The sequence below is a fragment of the Saimiri boliviensis genome, chromosome 7, assembly GCF_048565385.1.
Source record: "Saimiri boliviensis isolate mSaiBol1 chromosome 7, mSaiBol1.pri, whole genome shotgun sequence".
Taxonomy (NCBI): domain Eukaryota; kingdom Metazoa; phylum Chordata; class Mammalia; order Primates; family Cebidae; genus Saimiri; species Saimiri boliviensis.
In genome coordinates, this window is record NC_133455.1 from 83,261,269 (window position 1) to 83,281,006 (window position 19,738).

The 19,738-nt window shown below is 35.7% G+C and overlaps 1 protein-coding gene across 1 annotated transcript in view; it reads left to right on the top strand.

Moving 5' to 3' along the window:
- LOC101037794 (solute carrier organic anion transporter family member 1B1) overlaps window positions 1-19,738 on the top strand; it is a 99,619-nt gene that overhangs the window by 51,246 nt on the left and 28,635 nt on the right. The window contains exons 9-12 of the mRNA XM_003926555.4: window positions 7,313-7,555; window positions 10,865-11,029; window positions 12,852-13,047; window positions 15,497-15,662. Of these exons, the coding sequence (XP_003926604.1) occupies window positions 7,313-7,555; window positions 10,865-11,029; window positions 12,852-13,047; window positions 15,497-15,662 (770 nt within the window). The remainder of the gene's footprint in view (window positions 1-7,312; window positions 7,556-10,864; window positions 11,030-12,851; window positions 13,048-15,496; window positions 15,663-19,738) is intronic.

The window sequence follows — 19,738 nt, forward strand, 5'->3', positions numbered from 1 at the left end:
TGAATAAATATTTTGCATGTAGATGGAGTCACTGATTTAACCAATCATTTCCTGAAGTCTGTCTGAGTTGCTGATTATGACACAATATGATCATATAAATCAAATTTAAACCCAAATATGTGCAATTTGAAAATAAATTATTTCTAGATAGTTTTTCATCAAGTCAATATTATCTTAGATTAATGAATTTTCTTATAGATCAGAGTAATGGCACCATATAATTGTGCCACAGACTTCTATGGTGTGTGTGTTTCTGTATGCATATGCTTTTTTTATTTGTTATTATTTTTCTTTTATTATAGTAAAAACAATTAAAGTAAAATCTACCTTCTTAACGGATTTTGAAACATACAGTTGACCCAGGAACAATAGGTTTAAGTTACCCAGGTCCACTTCTGCATAGATTTTTTTTCAGTAAATATATTGAAAAAATTTGGCGGGATTTGTGACAATCTGAAAACAATTGTAGATGAATTGCATAGTGCAGAAATATAGAAAACCCTAAAAAAATTTATGTCATGAATGCATAAAATATGTTTAGATACAAAACGATTTTTTCATTTACTACCATAAAATATACACAAATCTATTATAAGAAATAAAACTTGTTAGATGGTACAAGATGGCCAACTAGACACACTCAGAAAGCATCACTTCCACTGAAGAAGAAGCCCAAAATACTGAGTAAACTAATGTACTCAAAACATATCTTTTGAGAGAAAGAGCTGAAAGTCAATAGAGAGGTGACAAAGACACTGAGGCTAAAGAGAGCGCAAGGTGGAAACCCTGTGCAGGGTTGTTGAATACCCGAGACAGTCTCCAGTCCTGAATGGCTTCTAGCTAAGGGGCGAGTAAAGTGACAGTGGGACAGCCTATTCTCACTGCTGACATCTGGGATCCTAGCTACAAGAGAACTCACGACCCCCGAAGATTTTGGAACATGCAGGGGCATCTGCCCAGAGAGTAGGCAGAAATAGAACTACAATCAGCATTGAACCCAGGGAGCTTTGCATGTTGGGTAGCTGCAGCAGAATGCAACCATAGGCATCCAATATTCCAAGGCTCGTTTTCTTCCACCAGGTAGCTCTCAACTCACCTGACCACTGAGCCAAAATTACACACAGCCAACTTTCCTGTGAGCTGGGACACATCTGTACTGTAGACCCTTCTGCCTGCCAGTCTCTCCCAGTACTCTTGCCTGGCCACACCTGCAAGAACATGTGCACAGCGTAACCTCCACTGCTCAGCCTGAGGTTTTTTCCAGTACCCCTACCTGAGTACTTCCTTAGTACTTCCTCAGTGTCCTTGGAGAACTTCAGATCCCCCAGTGTAGGAACCAGAGGGACTAGACAGTGGAGCCAAAGGATAGACCCAAAACCTCAAGGTTGCAGTAGATAGCTAGGGAGTGTGAGTTAAGATTGGTACCCAGCACTGAAGCAGAGGAAGAGCCCCCCAATCTGAGAACACTGAGATGGGTGAGATGCATGGGTTCATGGGCCAGTGCAGAAGGAGACATGCCTCTTTTCATAAGCCTAGTCCAGGAAGACTGTGTCTTGTCTGCCTGCTGCTGCCTCTGCTGAGGGAGCTCCATGGCCCAGCACACCTAACAAAGGAAACATGAATGTGGTACTAGTGACCAGAAGGGGTTCCCCCAAGGCCCAAGGCCCAGTAGTGGGCCTGTTAACGGGGTCATCTCTTCTGCTACGACAAGCACTGTTGTAAACACACTGAAAAACAAAAGAGCTATGCCCCTGAGTAACAGCTTATCTGCCAGCCACTACTCTTAAGCACTATTTACTGAATCATAGCTCAATTTAAAACATATATATATGTATATATGTATATATATTTGAGACTGTGTCTCACTCTGTTATTTAGGCTACAGTGCAGAGAAGCAACCATAGCTCACTGCAGCCTCGAACTCCTTGGCTCAAGATATTCTCCCACCTCAGCCTCCTGAGTAGCTGGGACTACAGGCGCTCACCACTACACTTGGCCAATATTTGTTATTTTCTGTAGATACAGGATTTTTTAATGTTGCTCAGGCTGATCTCAAACTTCTGGTCTCAAGTGATCCTCTCATTTTGGCCTCACAAAATGCTGGGATTACAGGCTTGAGCTACTGTGACTGGCTTCAAAAATAGTTTGCCAGTATACATTGCCTGTGAAACTGAGAACAAGAATCTAGCTACAAATAATAATCTCGTACAGAGTCTTATCCCTGTGAAGATACACAGAAATTAACCCAACTGACCATACTCAATTTATACCACTGTTAAAGGAACACCAGCCCTTCAAGATGAAAAAGAATCAATAAGAAATCTGGTATTCAAAAAATAAGAATGTACCCTAACCTCCAATTGGAGTGTGCTAGCTCCCCAGGAATTGTGGTTTCTTTCTGTAAAGAAAACAGACCTATGATCCATTAGAATTCCCGAGAGAGAAAAAGAGAGAGTAAGAAACTTGTAGAACGTATTTGCAGATCTAGTCATCATATGATGCTAGTTCTCGGGTACTCATCTTCATCAAGTCATCTTCTGTTAATTTCCCTGATGAGGTATGTATTAGCTCTTGAATTTCTCCAATACCTATATCTTGACATTTTTACACCCCACTTTTTTTTCAATATCCCTAATCTCTTTCATAATTTTCTTGATTAGCCATGCTGTGAATTCTATCAATTCATGTACAACATCTGAACAAAATTTTCTCAGGTAGAAATGTATTGTTTGGTACTTGATGACTTTCAAGTTTTTTTTTTATATATACCAACAATAGCATCTTAAATGGTGTAATTTTTCTAGTCTTTTGTGATGGTCTCCCTATCATGATTTTCTTTGATAGCATTGATAATCCTTTCTATACAGTGTCATCTGTAATGATCCTTAAAGTTTCTTATGACTCCATAATCTAGAGACTGAAAGAAACCACATCCCTAGATGTTTTGGTCATTTTTAAGGATTTATTTATTTATTTTTTGCTATATTTTTGTCTGATGGAGTTGATTATAAAAACTGGTTTTCAAGCTCTGAGATTCTTTCCTTTCTTTGGTATTCTGCTGCTAAAGGTCTAAATGTACTATAAAATTCATGTATTTTTTTAAATTCCAGAAATAGTATTTTTTTTTTTTTTTTTTTTTTTGAGACAGAATTTCGCTCTTGTTACCCAGGCTGGAGTGCAATGGTGTGATCTTGGCTCACCGCAACCTCTGCCTCCTGGGCTCAGGCAATTCTCCTGCCTCAGCCTCCTGAGTAGCTGGGATTACAGGCACGCACCACCATGCCCAGCTAATTTTTTGTATTTTTAGTAGAGACGGGGTTTCACTATGTTGACCAGGATGGTCTCGATCTCTTGACCTTGTGATCCACCCGCCTCGGCCTCCCAAAGTGCTGGGATTACAGGCTTGAGCCACCGCGCCCGGCCCAGAAATAGTATTTTTTAATGGCACAGAAGAAGCAGTTATGTTGTCTCCAGGAATTTATTATTTCTTTTGTATCTAATTTTTGATGTATAATTTCCCATAGTAGTCTCTTATGATTGTTTTGTTTTTCTAGCATCAATTCAGTGTCTCCACATTCAGTTCTTATTTTGTTTGAGTCTTTTTTTCTTAGTGAAAAGTTTGTCAATTTTGCTTATCTTTCAAAAAGACCAACACTTTGTTGTGCTGATATTTTTTGTTTCTTTCGCTATTCTTTATTTATTTCTTCTCCAATCTTTGTTTTTCTTCTGCTAACTTTGGCCTCAGTTTGTTTTTCTTTTTATAATTTTGTGAGGTGTAAATAGTTATTTATTTGAGATAATTGTTTACTTTTCTAGCATAATTATGTGAATTTTATCAGTGTGTATTGAGAGCAAATCATGCCAGATGCTACTAGGGACCATAAATTAGAGAAATAACCTCTGTTTGTTGGATTTGAGAATAAAATTTACCATACAAATGTAGAAATTTGTTGTTAAACACTTCTCTCTTACTACTGTTCTTGCTGCATCTCATGTTTTAGAATGTTTTGTTTTTTATTTGCTTTGCATCTAAATATTTTCTAATTTCCCTTTTGATTTCTTGACAATTTAGTTATTGAAGAGCTTGTTAATAGCCATATTTTTGAAATCATCTACTTTTCTTTTTGCTACTAATTTCTGGTTTTATTCCATTGTAGTTAGAAAAGATAATTGGTATGATTTTAATCTTAAATTTGTCAAGACCTGTTGTGTGATGTAACATGTGGTCTGTCTTAGAAAATGTTCCATTTCCATTTGAAAAGAATATACATTCTGTTTTTATTGAGTGAAGTATTCTCTACGTGTCTATTACATTAATTTGGACTATGTTTTTCAAGTCCTCTGTTTCCTCATTGATATTCTGTCTGATCATTCTATTTACAATTGAAAATGAAATATTAAGGCCTCCTAGTATTATAAAGTCAGCCTATTATGGAGGGCTAACTGTATTACACTATTTTATATAAGAGACTTGAGCATCCTTGAATTTTGGTATTCATAGGGAGTCCTACATCCATTGCTCACAGATACTAAGAGATGATTGTATTGTATTTCTCTATATTTCTCTTTTCAGTTCTGTCCATGTTGGCTTTACAGCTTTTGGCTCTTTGAGATTGGGTGAATATATATTTATAATTGTTGTATATTCCTGGTGAATAAACTTAAAAATCATTTTATAATGTCCTTTTTGCAACTTGAGACAGTTTTTGACTTAGAGTCTTTTTCTTTCTTTGACAAAGAGTTAGCCTGCAAATTTTCCAAACTTTTATTCTCTGCTTCCCCTTTAAATATAACTTTCAAATTTAGGTCATTCCTTTGCTCTCATATCTGAGCATAACATGTTGGAAGCAGCCAAGCTATATCCTGAATGCTTTACTGCTTAGAAGTCTCTTCCATCAGATGTCCTAAGTCATCACTCAAGTTCAAACTTCCACAGATCCCCTAGGGTATGAACACAATGCTGCCAATTACTTTGCTAAGGCAGAACAAGAGTGACCTTTGCTCCAGCTCCCAATAACTGTTATTTCCATTTGAGACCTTGTCAGCATGAACTTCATTGTCCACGTCATGATCTGCATTTCAGTCACAATTCAAACTTTCCCTCATCTTATCTTCTTCTGAGCCCTCCAAACTCTTGTAAACTCTGCTTGTTACCTAGTTCCAAAGTCAATTCCACATTTTCAGGTATCCTTATAGCAATGTTCCACTTCTTGGTATCAATTTTCTGTGTTAGGCCATTCTGGCATTCTTATAAAATAATACATGAGACTGGGTAATTTATCAAGTAAAGCGGTTTAATTGGCTCATGATTCTGCAAGCTGTACAAGCATGGCACTGGCATCCTCTCAGCTTCTAAGGAGACCTCAAGGAGATTTTACTCCTGGCAGAAGTTAAAGCAGGAGCAGGCACATCATATGTTGAGAGAAAGAGCAAGAGAGAGGTGAGGTGTCACACACTTTTTAAGCAACCGTATCTTCTCATGAGGACTCATTCACTATTGCAAGGACAGCCCCAAGCAATGAAGGATCTACCCAATGACCCAAACAACTCCCACCAGGCCCTGCCTCCAACACTGGTTATTACATTTCAACCTGAGATTTGAGCAGGACAAATACCCAAACCATATCAGCCTCCAAGTCTTCGTGGACTGAAATTATATAGGAGAAAACTTTCATCAATCAACCCAGGCAGAGCTTCTGTGGCCCCTCAAATGTTGATTCTTGTTTAAACTGCTCTCTTTTTCTTAGGAACTTCCAGAATCTAGGGTATGCAATGTCTCATGAGCACTTTTAGGCAGTGGACAGAGAAGCTTGTCACTTGCTTAACTCCCAGAAAATTTTGAATATTTCTCTCTTTTTTCTAAACTGCCTCACTCTGCATAGATCTGAAAGCAAGGAGGAGCTATAGCAAGTGCTCATGTGGTTATTTAAGCTACCATTTTTCTGTTCTTTGTCACTTCTTGGAGGCAAGCATATGCCTAGCCCCAAGATAGGCAAGACAATGACCAGCTGCTGGAGTCAGACACAGAAAAGATGAAATGTTAAGTGGTGGTTGAAATACTTCCTTCCCCACAGAGAAGAAGTTTTTAATTTTTTTTTTTTTTCAACCTGGTCACTCTGTACTAAGCTATGGGCCAGGAGCTGTGGGAATGCTTACATACTAGTTCAAGCTACCATTTTTGTTTTCTATAGCCTCCAGAGGTCTAGTATGTGCTGGGTCCTGTCAACACTTCAAGATAGGTAGTATAGAAGACAGTTGCAAGGGTAGTACCTGAAAAGTTAAAATTTTGGATGTGCAGTCCCACTCTTTCTCTCCATAGGGATAAGCTGGAGATGAGGTTTTCTTGCATTCAGTCTGTGTTGAGCCAGGGAGAAGAGCTATTGCAAGTGTTCACATACCCTTTCAAACTTCCAGTTCTTGAATACATGGTATAATGAGAGGAACAGCAAAGAGGTGTCTCCAATTTTCTTCAAGTCAATATAGCTGATATTGTACTTTCCTGGGGTACAATGGCCTGTGAACTAGTGTCTGGACTTTTCACAAATGGAATTGACTTGTGTATTACTGTTGAATCAGTGTATTCATAAAAGAAAAAATAGTCCAGTTCTTCCTATTCTGCTATCTCGCTGGTAATTCATATAGGCTTTCTTATTACTTAGATTGTTTACTTTATACCTGCTAAAATAGTGCACTTACACTTGAGATACAGTATTTATGTAGTACTCTTGTTATGATTTAAAGAAAAATGTGGTTGAAATAAAATGATTAAATTATCCCTAATATCTAGAGTCTAACTCTTCTGGGTTACTTTTAGACTCATATTTTCACTGGATTTTCTTATTCTCTGTGCTGCCAAGAGAGTTGAAAATGCTGATTTTGGGCATGGTAGGAAGCCCTTTATCGGATTTCTTGCAAACTGCTTAAATTTCATTGCTGACCCTTTCTTGACTTTATTAGATTGTGGCAATAGACATTTTCAGAAAACATTGACAAGTCATGTTTCTTCCACAGGTAGTTATTAAATAGTCTGCAAGCTTAAATGTCCAGTAATAGAAATTGTCAAGTCTTGTAATCAGAAAAGACATCAAATGCACACAAGCTCAGGCGATGACAACAGTATCATGACTGATTCCTAGACAGTATCAGTTGCATTATATCATCAAGTATTAGACTAATCCTTAGTCTCAGAAATGACCAAAAAAAAGTGTCTTGGAATTAAGGAAGTTTAATTTACTTTCTTCATATTATTATTTCCTCAACCTATTGTATTTTGAAATAATTTTGACTGGCTTCTTCTAATTATTTCTTCTAGGCAGGATCAGGATAACTCCTAACGACTCTCGTTGGGTTGGAGCTTGGTGGCTTGGCTTCCTTGTGTCTGGACTGTTATCCATTATTTCTTCCATACCATTTTTTTTCTTGCCCCAAACTCCAAATAAACCACAAAAAGAAAGGAAAGCTTCACTATCTTTGCATGTGCTGAAAACAAATGATGAAAATAATCAAACAGCTAATTTGACCAATCAAGGAAAAAATATCACCAAAAATGTAAATGGTAAGTATTTTACATTCATTCTCAACTTGGAGTTGTTAATCTCAATGAAAAGGAGGAATGCATATTCCAAAATAATAAAGCATACCCAACTTATCTGGAGGTGGATTTCTTTTGGACTAAATTTAGATAAATTATTTTTCTAAAACACTTATTAAAGTTAACATATATGTCTTGAACACATAATAAATGGAAGAGAATTACCTTTGTGATTTTTAGCAGGGAGAAAGCAACCAAAAGCTACAAACATCCATTTTTTATAATCTAAATAATATATATTAATTTTAATATTATATGGTTTAAACTGAGAGTTCAAAGAATTATAATATTTCATTCCTTTATTTATTCAACAGGTGGTACCAGGAACCATACTATGCCCTGGTAATAAAACATTACCTCTATTTTTCAAGAGCCTAGTGGGTGATACTGAGAAATACATAGACAATAGCAATATAGTACCTTAAGTATTATGGTGAAGTTAAACGTAACTATTCTCAGGTGTAGAGATAGATTAAGGAGAAGGAAGTCAGAAGTTTCTCCCTAGGTAATTAGAGTGTATTTCTTTTGGTAATATCTCTCCATCCATCTATCTACCAAATCTAATCTAATCTAATCTAAATATTAAAAATAAAGTGGATGCAATGGTGGTATTTAAGATAATTAGAGTAAGTAATGTAAATTAGGATGCCTCAGCATTTTATAGGGCCTCTTCTTTTGAATATAAGCCCTGGGGACTAATGGAGAACCACTGAGAGTCAGTAAACAAAGAGAATGAGTTGGCAGCAACCAGAGCAAGATAGGTAAAACAGTGAGGTGTTGACAGCATTTTGCAGATTAGGGAGAAATGGTGAAATAGTAAAAGCCAAAGTAATGCAACACCTAAACCCTTGGCATCTTTTTCATTTTCTTTAAGATGACAAAATTTCCAGTGTAGCCTACATTCTTCCTTTTATCAGGTCATTTACTTATTACTTTATTGTTGTTTTCTTCTTTCTATCACACTAACCTAAAAGCAATGATGTTCTGGCACTCTGTATATTGGCTCCTAGCAGAGGACTGTTAACTTTCAGCTACATTGGTATCTCAAAATTGTTCATGGCAAGAGAATTACCATGATTTATTATGATTGAAATTGGGAAATACAACAAATGGAAGTTTTTTCCTAAGAATCAGGTGTTAAACAATTATGTTTTTAAAATTTGACATTTACACTAAAAGTACTATACGAATAATTTTCTTTGTATATGTTATATTTCTACTCTACCAAATCAAATCTTTTAAAAAATTAGGTTGTCTAAACCTATAAGGAACAGGGTTTACTGTGATCCAAAAAGAACAGAGAGGGTAATGAAGATAGAAAAAATAGGACAGTTGTAGACATAATCTATATTATGAACAGTTTTTGTAGGGTAGTGACCCTAATAAAGAGGATCTCAAGTATGTATCTATTAGGAAGGGCTAAATAAGAATATATAGTCAGAAAAAAATTTGAGTTTATTCTATATGCTCTTTAATAGAATTAAAGCTGATTAGAATGAAAGGATGATTACAGTTCATTACAAAAACAGTGTGTAAACCATGAGAAATGTTCAAAAGTAGAGCAAATTTCTTCCTGAGGCACTCAGTTTAATGCTGCTTGAGTTGTTTATTGATCCACTTATTAATGATATATCTATCCATCTATAGTAGATCATGATTGTATGGAAGTTCACACTGGATGACATTGAATTTCTCACCCTCAAAAATGCAATGATTTTGTGAATGTATGTACTCCATTTCTGTTGAGGAAAGGCCACAACTCACTTATAATACTTACAAATCAGGGATGGTTCTTCATGACTGCAGACGTGTAGAAAGAAGTGTGGCACTTTGGTCTAAAATTTTTAAATGTTGTTTGTTCCCGCTATACATTTTCTTACCTCTCCTTTTTTTTCTCTTCTGTGTCTTTTCTATAACTTTCTTTCCTCCTTATTTTAAGCAGATCCAACTCTTTCATAGCTGACATTAGATGGATGTCTTAGTTCTGACTATATGTGATGAAAATATTTAGAGATCTAAAGAGAGAAAAATATTTCAAAGCCTGTTTCATCCATCTCTCAGTAACCACATCTGGTTCTATCTTGCTGAACTCTGATACTCCCTACTGTTTTTCTAAGTAGTTCCTTCTACTTTTAACTCCGATTACAGCTAGGTGACCTGGTGATCACAGACCCAGATAACATAATTTCTGCCATGAATGAGCTAGAAGTTTGTTACCACATCTGTTTATAGGCATAGGTGGTTGTATTATTATTATAATACTTGGGACACAACATCCCCTGGCTGCTTTCCTTGCATCTTAAGACAGAGGGTTTATACTATTGCCAAATGTACTGAGAAAATATGTTATGGTAGAAAAGCTGTATACTAGAGAAACAAGAGATCTGAGTCCTCATACTGGATTGATCTGTAAGAATTTTGAACGTCAATGTTCATATTTCTGTGGGTTTCAGATTATGCTGTCTTTAATTTACATTTTCATATAATAGTTATATTTTAAGATAATACTTATTAAGTACTAATAAATAAGAAACATTGTATGTCTTATTCACTTTGTTTTTTTTTTTTTTTTTTTTTTTTTTTTTGAGATGGAGTCTTACTCTGTTACCCAGGTTGGAGTGCACTGGCACGATCTCAGCGCACTGCAAACTTATCCTCCCAGGTTCAAGTGATTCTCCTGCCTCAGCCTCCCAAGTAGCTGGGATTACAGATGTGTGCCACCATGCCTGGCTTATTGTTGTATTTTTAGTAGAGATGGGGTTTCACCATATTGGCCAGGCTGGTCTCAAACTCCTGACCTCAGATGATCCACCCACCTTGGCCTCCCAAAGCGCTGGGATTGCAGGCATGAGCCACTGTGACTGGCCTTCACTTTTGTTTCTTGAACAATTAGCATATTGTCTGGTACCTAGTTGAAAACCGAACATTTGTTGAATGAATGAATAAGTGAATTAATACATTTGCAGTAGTATTGTAACGTGCCCAGCATAATCAAATATTAAGTGAAGAAAGCAAGTTATGGAACAACACTTATGTATGACCCTATTTGAGGGTAAAATAAACTAAACAAATAAATATTAATATACATATGGAAAATATTGAAAGGATATATTTTAAAATGGTGAATATCCTGTAGTATTGCCAGCTATCCTCACTCTTTGTGTTATGTAGCTATAGAATTTTAAATTTTACATGACCTATGTTCACAAGTTTCAGATGTAAATGTATATTTAAGTTATATTCTAATATTTTCTTTATTTTTGCAATTTATAGGTTTTCTCCAGTCTTTTAAGAGCATCCTTACTAATCCCTTCTATGTTATATTTGTCCTTTTGACGTTGTTACAAGTAAGCAGCTATATTGGTAGTTTTACTTTTATCTTCAAATATGTAGAGCAACAGTATGGTCAGTCTGCATCTAAGGCTAACATTTCATTGGGTAAGACATATTTTTTACTTGTGTGCTTGATAAGTGAAATACTACTAAATAGTTGTATTCCAAGTGACATTTTATTGTGAGGGTGATTTCAGATTTTAGCAATACAAAATAAGTATAATTTTCTTGTATTATCTCTCAAATGTTATCAAACATACAAAACTTGTGATGTCATTATTGCTCTGCATTTGAAGTTACATCTTATTTTAGATGAATTCCTAAAGAAAATGTTGCAAGTAAATGGAAAATTGAGAGGTAATATCTGCATAATTGGGTCTTAATACTTAGTGCTGAGATCCTGAGACAAACCCTTTTGTAATTATAATCATTATAATTCTATAATTTATGGACTTTGAAATTAAGACTCAGCTACTTACAAAAATATGATACTAAGAGTTCCAAAAAGAGTATCAATTTAAATACATCAAAATATGTATAATTCAAAATAATTTTCCAGAATATTTTTTACTGCAATATCTATTTTCAATGACATATTTAGATGTGATTATAAAGTTAAGTTTCCTTGTATTATTCTTCCCATAACTCTAGTATTGAAGGCACATTATAGGAATTCAATATGATGAATTAAACAACTTATCATGTGGTATTTAACTAGGTCATAAGTAAAAAAGAAAGTGAATGTACTGAAGCACTAGACCAAGCTTCCAGACTACCTCTCTGTTGATTCTAAGATAAAGGTTTAAAATCTAAAGATACTGTTTTGACTTCCAATAACCTAGCCTGAGATTTTTCCTAGAGGAGATTTCATCTTTAATAACTTTTACTAGACAATAATATGGAAAAGTTATAGGAGACATTAAACATTATTAATCCTGTATATAGACCTATTTGTCAATTCAGGGTCTATGTGTTTTTAAATAAATGATAAAGATATATTAGTTATTCTATTGTCAATCTCTGGGCAGATTTAGAGTGAGTTATTGAGGGTTGGAACTTGGAACTCTTATTTGAGAGACAAAAAAAGGCTTTCAATAATAGGACTGAAGTTCCATAGGCAGAAAGATGGTGTTTTGTTGTTGATTTCCAGAAAAACACAATTGCCTCATAGAAATGATCTACTCCAACAAACAAATATCCTTAGCCACTGCCTTTTGCTATTGAGGAAACCAAACTGTCATCATTGGCAGGAACGAATTATACGGACCCCCTACCACCATCCTGCTCTGTCATTCTTCTTTTTAAAAAGTAATAAGATTGACATTCTACTATAAAGACACATGCACACATATTTAATGCAGCACTATTTACAATAGCAAAGACTTGGAATCAACCCAAATGCCCATCAGTGATAGACTGGATAAAGAAAATTTGGCACGTAATACCATGGAATAGTATGCAGCCATAAAAATTTACAAATGAGTTCATGTCCTTGGCAGGGACATGGATGAAGCTGTAAACCATCATTCTCCGCAAACTAACACAGGAACAGAAAACCCAACATGGCTTGTTCTCACTCATAAATGGGAGTCAAACAATGAGAACACATAGACACAGAGAGGGAAACATCACACATAGGGGCCTGATAGGGGCTGGGGAAGAAAAGGGAGGGAGAGTATTAGGACAAATACCTAATGCATTGCAGGGGTTAAAACCTAGATGACAGGTTGATAGCTGCAGTAAACCACCACAGCACATGTATATGTATGAAACAAACCTGCATGTTCTGCACATGTATTACAGAACTTAAAGCACAATTTAAAAAATAATAATAATATTAAATAAATTTGATTGACATACATTGTGTTTCATATATAAAGACATATCAGAAAAACTATGATTACAACTTTTTTTCTTTTATTTCTAGGAATGATAATCTTACCTGTTTTTGCAACTGGAATGTTTTTAGGAGGCTATATCATCAAAAAATTCAAATTGAACCCAGTTGGAATTGCCAAATTCTCATTTTTTACTGCTGTAATGTCATTTTTCTTTCACCTATTATATTTTTCCATGCTCTGTGAAAATAAATCAGTTGCCGGCCTAACCATGACCTACGATGGGTTTGTATAGATCACTATATCAATTTTATAATATGTTAACTATCTAATTAAGAGTCTCTGTATAAGTAATAAAAGACAGAAAACATTTTTAACTAAACTCTCTTTTAGTTAAGAGAAATTTCAACTTTAAAATTGTCAAAATATCTATTTAAGATTTCAAACACTTTTTTTTTTTTTTTGAGGCGGAGTTTCGCTCTTGTTACCCAGGCTGGAGTGCAATGGCGCGATCTCGGCTCACCGCAACCTCCGCCTCCTGGGTTCAGGCAATTCTCCTGCCTCAGCCTCCTGAGTAGCTGGGATTACAGGCACGCACCACCATGCCCAGCTAATTTTTTGTATTTTTAGTAGAGACGGGGTTTCACCATGTTGACCAGGATGGTCTCGATCTCTTGACCTCGTGATCCACCCGCCTCGGCCTCCCAAAGTGCTGGGATTACAGGCTTGAGCCACCGCGCCCGGCTCAAACACTTATTCTTTTATTCCTCCCTTAAAGAAAAGCACTGTTGGTTGTAATAACTATTATTTATGTGGTACTCACAATTAGAGGTGGGTACTTTTTTCCTTACTTTATGAGTGGGAAAAGTAAGGTTTAGAGAAATACAAGGATTAAACACCTAGCAATGTTGAGATTCTAACTCAAATTTGGGGTTTTTAAGTTCAAAACTCTTTGTCTTAACCACCAAACTTGGATGGATCATAAGAGTCACATAAATGACATTATCCAAAAGTGACTAAACAACTTTTATCTATAGTTCATTTTGATGTTTAACAACTATTTTATAAAATAACACTTTGAATGTTGTGCTGAATTTTCTTTTTTGCAAGTTAATATTTTTTTTTCTGATATTGTCTACATTAGAAGTAGCATTAAGAAATATTCTATATATAATCGCATATTAGACTTTGAAGAATCTTTACTTTTCCATGATTTCCATGTATAGCAAAGTATTTTTAGTACAACAGTTTCCACCTCAAATCAAGGACAAGAATCCTATGCAGATTTCTAATAATCTCCTGAATGTAGCCAACAATTTAAGCTTAGAAAGGTCCACATTCAAGCAACAAGCAGAGTCGCTCAAATCACAATTCAGTAACCATGTTCTTTAGTGCTGCTTACTATTGGCTCTGAGCTTTCAGTCTGGATCCCATGAGGTGTTAATTTTAACTTGTCAAATCTTCACACATTTCTTTCTCTAAACATTATGCCATTCTTGGAGGCTTGCCTAGCTAATCTGAAATGGTTTCCCTGCACACTCCTAATTTTGAACTGTTATTGATCTTTCCTATCCACCATCACCTACTGTAGTAAATTAAAACACATTGTCCTAGAACATTGAATTTTAGAGTCAAAAAAACCTTAGAGATGATGCAATCCAAACCTTGTATTGTACACTCCTTTATTATTTAAGACTGAGAAAAAATGTACCATGTTGAAGTCACACAATGACTCTAGATTCTAGACTGATCCTATGTCACACCCTTAGCTCAAAAGGATTCCTGGTTTTAAAGGCAGGCCAGTTTCTTGACAACAAGGTTAGTCACTGTACCAAGCATACAAAAGATGGCAGCAAGAATCAAAGAGGATTTGTTTCATTTAACAAAATGTTATCAAACCCTTCCTTAAAGGTAAATATTAAGGATATTTGTAGGATATGTCATTCTCTCATGGGAATAATTTAATGATAAATCATATAATTAATAGATTCAACATTTATACATTCCTGTGATTGGGATAAGTTTTTAAAGTATGAATTATTGCAGTTCTCAGAACGTGTTCTGAATATCCCTGAGGACCCCTAGACTTTATCAAGGGGTGCACAAGTTCAAAACTATTTTTATAATAATACTAAGACACTATTTGCCTTTTTATTCTCATACTCTCTTGACAGTATAGTGATATTTTTTAAGGCTCCAAGATACGTTATTAATTCATCAATCTGACTTTAAGACATGTTTTAAGCATGTCTAATTTTTTTCTTAAAATGTAGATTGTTAAATTCAACCAGTTAAATAACATTTGTAGACTCACAAGACTTTGCAATGAGCTAAAAGTAATGTCATCACCTTACTGAAGAGAAACTGAGTCTCAGAAAAAATGGTGTAATTTATCTAATGTGAAAATTCATGACAGAATTATAAAGACTTCTTGTCTAAGTCTTACTTAACATCTTTGGTTTATTTTTACATTTTGCATTTTCTAGGTCACAAGTCATGTCTTGGCAAAGATGGAGAGCATAAAATAAATAAGTATTTTTAAAAAACTTTGCCATTTCATCATCATCAAACAAAATTTCTTCATATAAAGAAAAGTTCTTTATCATCTCTTTGTCTTTTCTTTTCCCCTATTGTCTACTTCCACTTTACTTCTTCTTTCTCTTCCTCCTTCTCCTCGCCTTCTTTCTCTTTTCCTTCTCTCTCTTTTTGATATATGTATATTGTATATTTCCAGAAATAGTTCAATGACATCTCATATAGATGGACCAGTTTCTTATTGCAACTCAGACTGCAATTGTGATGAAAGGCAATGGGAACCAGTCTGTGGAAGCAATGGAATAACTTATATCTCACCTTGTCTAGCAGGTTGCAAATCTTCAAGTGGTAATGAAAAGCCTATAGTGAGTATTAGTTTTTATTTTCCTTTCCTTATTCAAAAGCACAAATTAGATGGAACAATTTCTTTTTTTTCCCCTTTTTTAAATTGCATTTTAGGTTTTGGGGTACATGTGAAGAACATGCAAGATTGTTGCATAGGTACACACGTGGCAGTGTGATTTGCTACCTTCCTCCCCATCACCTATATCTGCATTTCTCCCCATGCTATCTCTCCTCAACTCCCCAACCCCCACTGTCCCTCCCCTGTTTCCCCCCAACAGACCACAGTGTGTAGTGCTCCCCTCCCTGTGTCTATGTGTTCTCATTGTTCAACACCTGCCTATGAGTGAGAACATGAGGTGTTTGATTTTCTGCTCTTGTGTCCGTTTGCTGAGAATGATGGTTTCCAGGTTCATCCATGTCCCTACAAAGGACACGAACTCATCGTTTTTGATGGCTGCATAATATTCCATGGTGTATATGTGCCACATTTTCCCTGTCCAGTCTATCATCGATGGGCATTTGGGTTGGTTCCAGGTCTTTGCTATTGTAAACAGTGCTGCAATGAACATTCGTGTGCATGTGTCCTTATAGTAGAACGATTTATAATCCTTTGGATATATACCCAGGAATGGGATTGCTGGGTCAAATGGAATTTCTATTTCTAGGTCCTGGAGGAATCGCCACACTGTCTTCCACAATGGCTGAACTAATTTAAACTCCCACCAACAGTGTAAAAGTGTTCCTATTTCTCCACATCCTCTTCAGCAACTGTTGTCTCCAGATTTTTTAATGATCGTGATTTGAACTGGCGTGAGATGGTATCTCAATGTAGTTTTGATTTGCATTTCTCTGATGACCAGTGATGATGAGCATTTTTTCATATGTTTGTTGGCCTCATGTACGTCTTCTTTTGTAAAGGGTCTGTGCATATACTTTGCCCCCTTTTGAATGGGCTTGTTTGTTTTTTTCTTGTAAATCTGTTTTAGCTCTTTGTAACTTCTGGATATCAGCCCTTTGTCGGATGGGTAAACTGCAAAAATTTTTTCCCATTCTGTTGGTTGCCGATTCACTCTAATGACTGCTTCTTTGGCCGTGCAGAAGCTGTGGAGTTTGATTAGGTCCCATTTGTTTATTTTGGCTTTTGTTGCCAATGCTTTTGCTGTTTTGGTAATGAAGTCCTTGCCTATGCCTATGTCCTGAATGGTTTTGCTTTGATTTTCTTCTAGGGTTTTTATGGTGTTAGGTCTTATGTTTAAGTTTTTAATCCATCTGGAGTTAATTTTAGTGTAAGGTGTCAGGAAGGGGTCCAGTTTCTGCTTTCTGCACATGGCTAGCCAGTTTTCCCAACACATTTATTAAACAGAGAATCCTTTCCCCATTGTTTGTTTTTGTCAGGTTTGTCAAAGATCGGAGGCTTGTAGATGTGTTGTGTAGCCTCCAAGGCCTCTGTTCTATTCCATTGGTCTATATCTCAGTTTTGGTACCAGTACCATGCTGTTCTGATTACTGTAGCCTTGTATTATGGTTTGAAGTCCGGTAGTGTGATGCCTCCTGCTTTGTTCTTTTTGCTTAGAATTGACTTGGCTATGTGGGCTCCCTTTTGGTTCCATATGAAGTTTAAGGTGGTTTTTTCCAGTTCTGTGAAGAAGGTCATTGGTAGCTTGATGGGGATAGCACTGAATCTGTAAATTACTTTGGGCAGTATGGCCATTTTCACGATATTGATTCTTCCTAACCATGAACATGGAATGTTTCTCCATCTGTTTGTGTCCTCTCTTATTTCGTTGAGCAGTGGTTTGTAGTTCTCCTTGAAGAGGTCCTTTATGTTCCTTGTTAGTTGTATTCCTAGGTATTTTACTCTCTTTGTAGCAATTGCGAATGGCAGTTTGTTCTTGATTTGGCTCTAAGTCTGTTATTGGTGTATAGGAATGCTTGTGATTTTTGCACATTGATTTTGTATCCTGAGACTTTGCTGAAATTGCTTATCTGTTTCAGGAGATTTTGGTCTGAGACGATGGGGTCTTCTAGATACACAATCATGTCATCTGCAAATAGAGACAATTTGACTTCCTCCTTTCCTATTTGAATACCCTTTATTTCTTTTTCTTGCCTGATTGCTCTGGCTAGCACTTCCAGTACTATATTGAATTGGAGTGGTGAGAGAGGGTATCCTTGTGTAGTGCCAGATTTTGAAGGGAATGCTTCCAGTTTTTGCCCATTCAGTATGATATTGGCTGTTGGTTTGTCATAAATAGCTTTTATTATTTTGAGATTCGTTCTATCAATACCTAGTTTATTGAGGGTTTTTAGCATAAAGGGCTGTTGAATTTTGTCAAAGGCCTTCTCTGCATCAATTGAGATAATCATGTGGTTTTTGTCTTTGGTTCTGTTTATGTGGTAGATTGAATAATTTCTTATCAAATCATTCTGTAACTAAGGACTCCATTAAAAACATAAAAAAGAAAGTTTCCAATATTATCTGTTATTCTGATGGTTGTCATGTTGTATAGACAAAGTTTTATATAAAAGTCTGCTTAGGGAACAATCAGGTTTTTCTGTTACTTGAATTCTAATTGGAGATCACCCCACTTTTTTCCTTTGAGATTATAAGACTATGACCTTTTAGAATTTGAATGCATTTAAGATATCTAAGAAGCATCTTATTTGACTGAAGCCTATAATTTTCATTAAGTTGGAATTACTTTATCCTTCAGAAATCAGGAAAATGTCCTGAGTTAACCCATTGTCAGCACTTTCTATCTTACTATGATAGCAATCAATATGCAATGTTATATACACAATCTGATCTCTTTAGCTCTGGGCTCACTAACTTTTTTACTTTCTAAGAAATTAATCAAGGCTTCATGCTCACTTAACTGCCCTAGTCTTGATTTTCTATGTTGATTTCCCCAAAGCTGGCGCTTCTACCCAAGATAATATAAGTATCCTGCTCACCTATTGTCAATATATCTCGAAGAAATGTCGTTTCTTTCTTCTTGTAAACGCTTTCTTTCTGTGTGAACTATAGTTTTTCTCTAATCTCTTGTGTAGCTCCCTGTCATTGGGAATGGATTATGGTGTTTCCCATACCTACAATCCACTCAACATCTCACGAAGTTGTAATGTTTTCCTAAGAACTTTTCCTATTACCAACATTAGTGAAACAACTAGGATTATTGCTCTCTGCCACACCCTTCTGTGTTTTATTTTTAAACATTCTCTATCTCGTCTTGCCCATGGACCTACCAATTTTAATATGGAAGGGCATGTAGAACTTTAAAGAATAAATCATCCTGGATTTTTTGAAGATAGGCCACAACTTTTAAAAAATTGCACAAATAGGGCCCAAAAATCTCTACTTACAAGCCCACATCTCCGTCATGGCAATAATGACTCTCTTATGCAGTTATTTCCTTTTCCTTTGCTATTTATTTTTATTTTCAAAAAATAATTCAACTCTTATTTTAGGTAAAGGTGGTTACAAATGAAGTTGTTACATGTGTATATTGTGACAAGCTGAAGTGAAGTTTAAGATACAATCCTTCCATCCCCCAGATAGTAAGCATAATACCCAATAATTAGTTTTTTAGTACTTGCTCCTCTTTTTCTCTCTCCACTCTAGTAGTCTGTAGTATGTATTTTTCCTGTATTTACATTTGTGTGTACCTAGTGATTAGCTTCCACTTATAAGTGAGAAAACATGTGGTATTTGATTTTCTGTTCCTATATCAATTCACTTAAGATAATAACCTCCAGCTGCATTTAGGTTGCTGCATTTAATGTCCCTTGGGACATTATTTCATTCATTTTTATGGTCATGTAGTATTCCATTGTGTACAGCAATGGCAATAAAAGCAAAATTGACAAGTTGGATCTTACTAAACTAAAGAGCTTCTGCATAGCAAAAGAAACTGTCATCATACTGAACAGGCAACCTGCAGAATGGGAGAAAAATTTTGCAATCTAGTCATCTGACAAAGGGCTAATATCCAGAATCTACAAAGAACTTAAAAAAGTTTACAAGCAAAAAACAAACAACCCCATCAAAACGTGGGCAAACGATACGAACAGACACTTCTCAAAAGAAGACATTTAA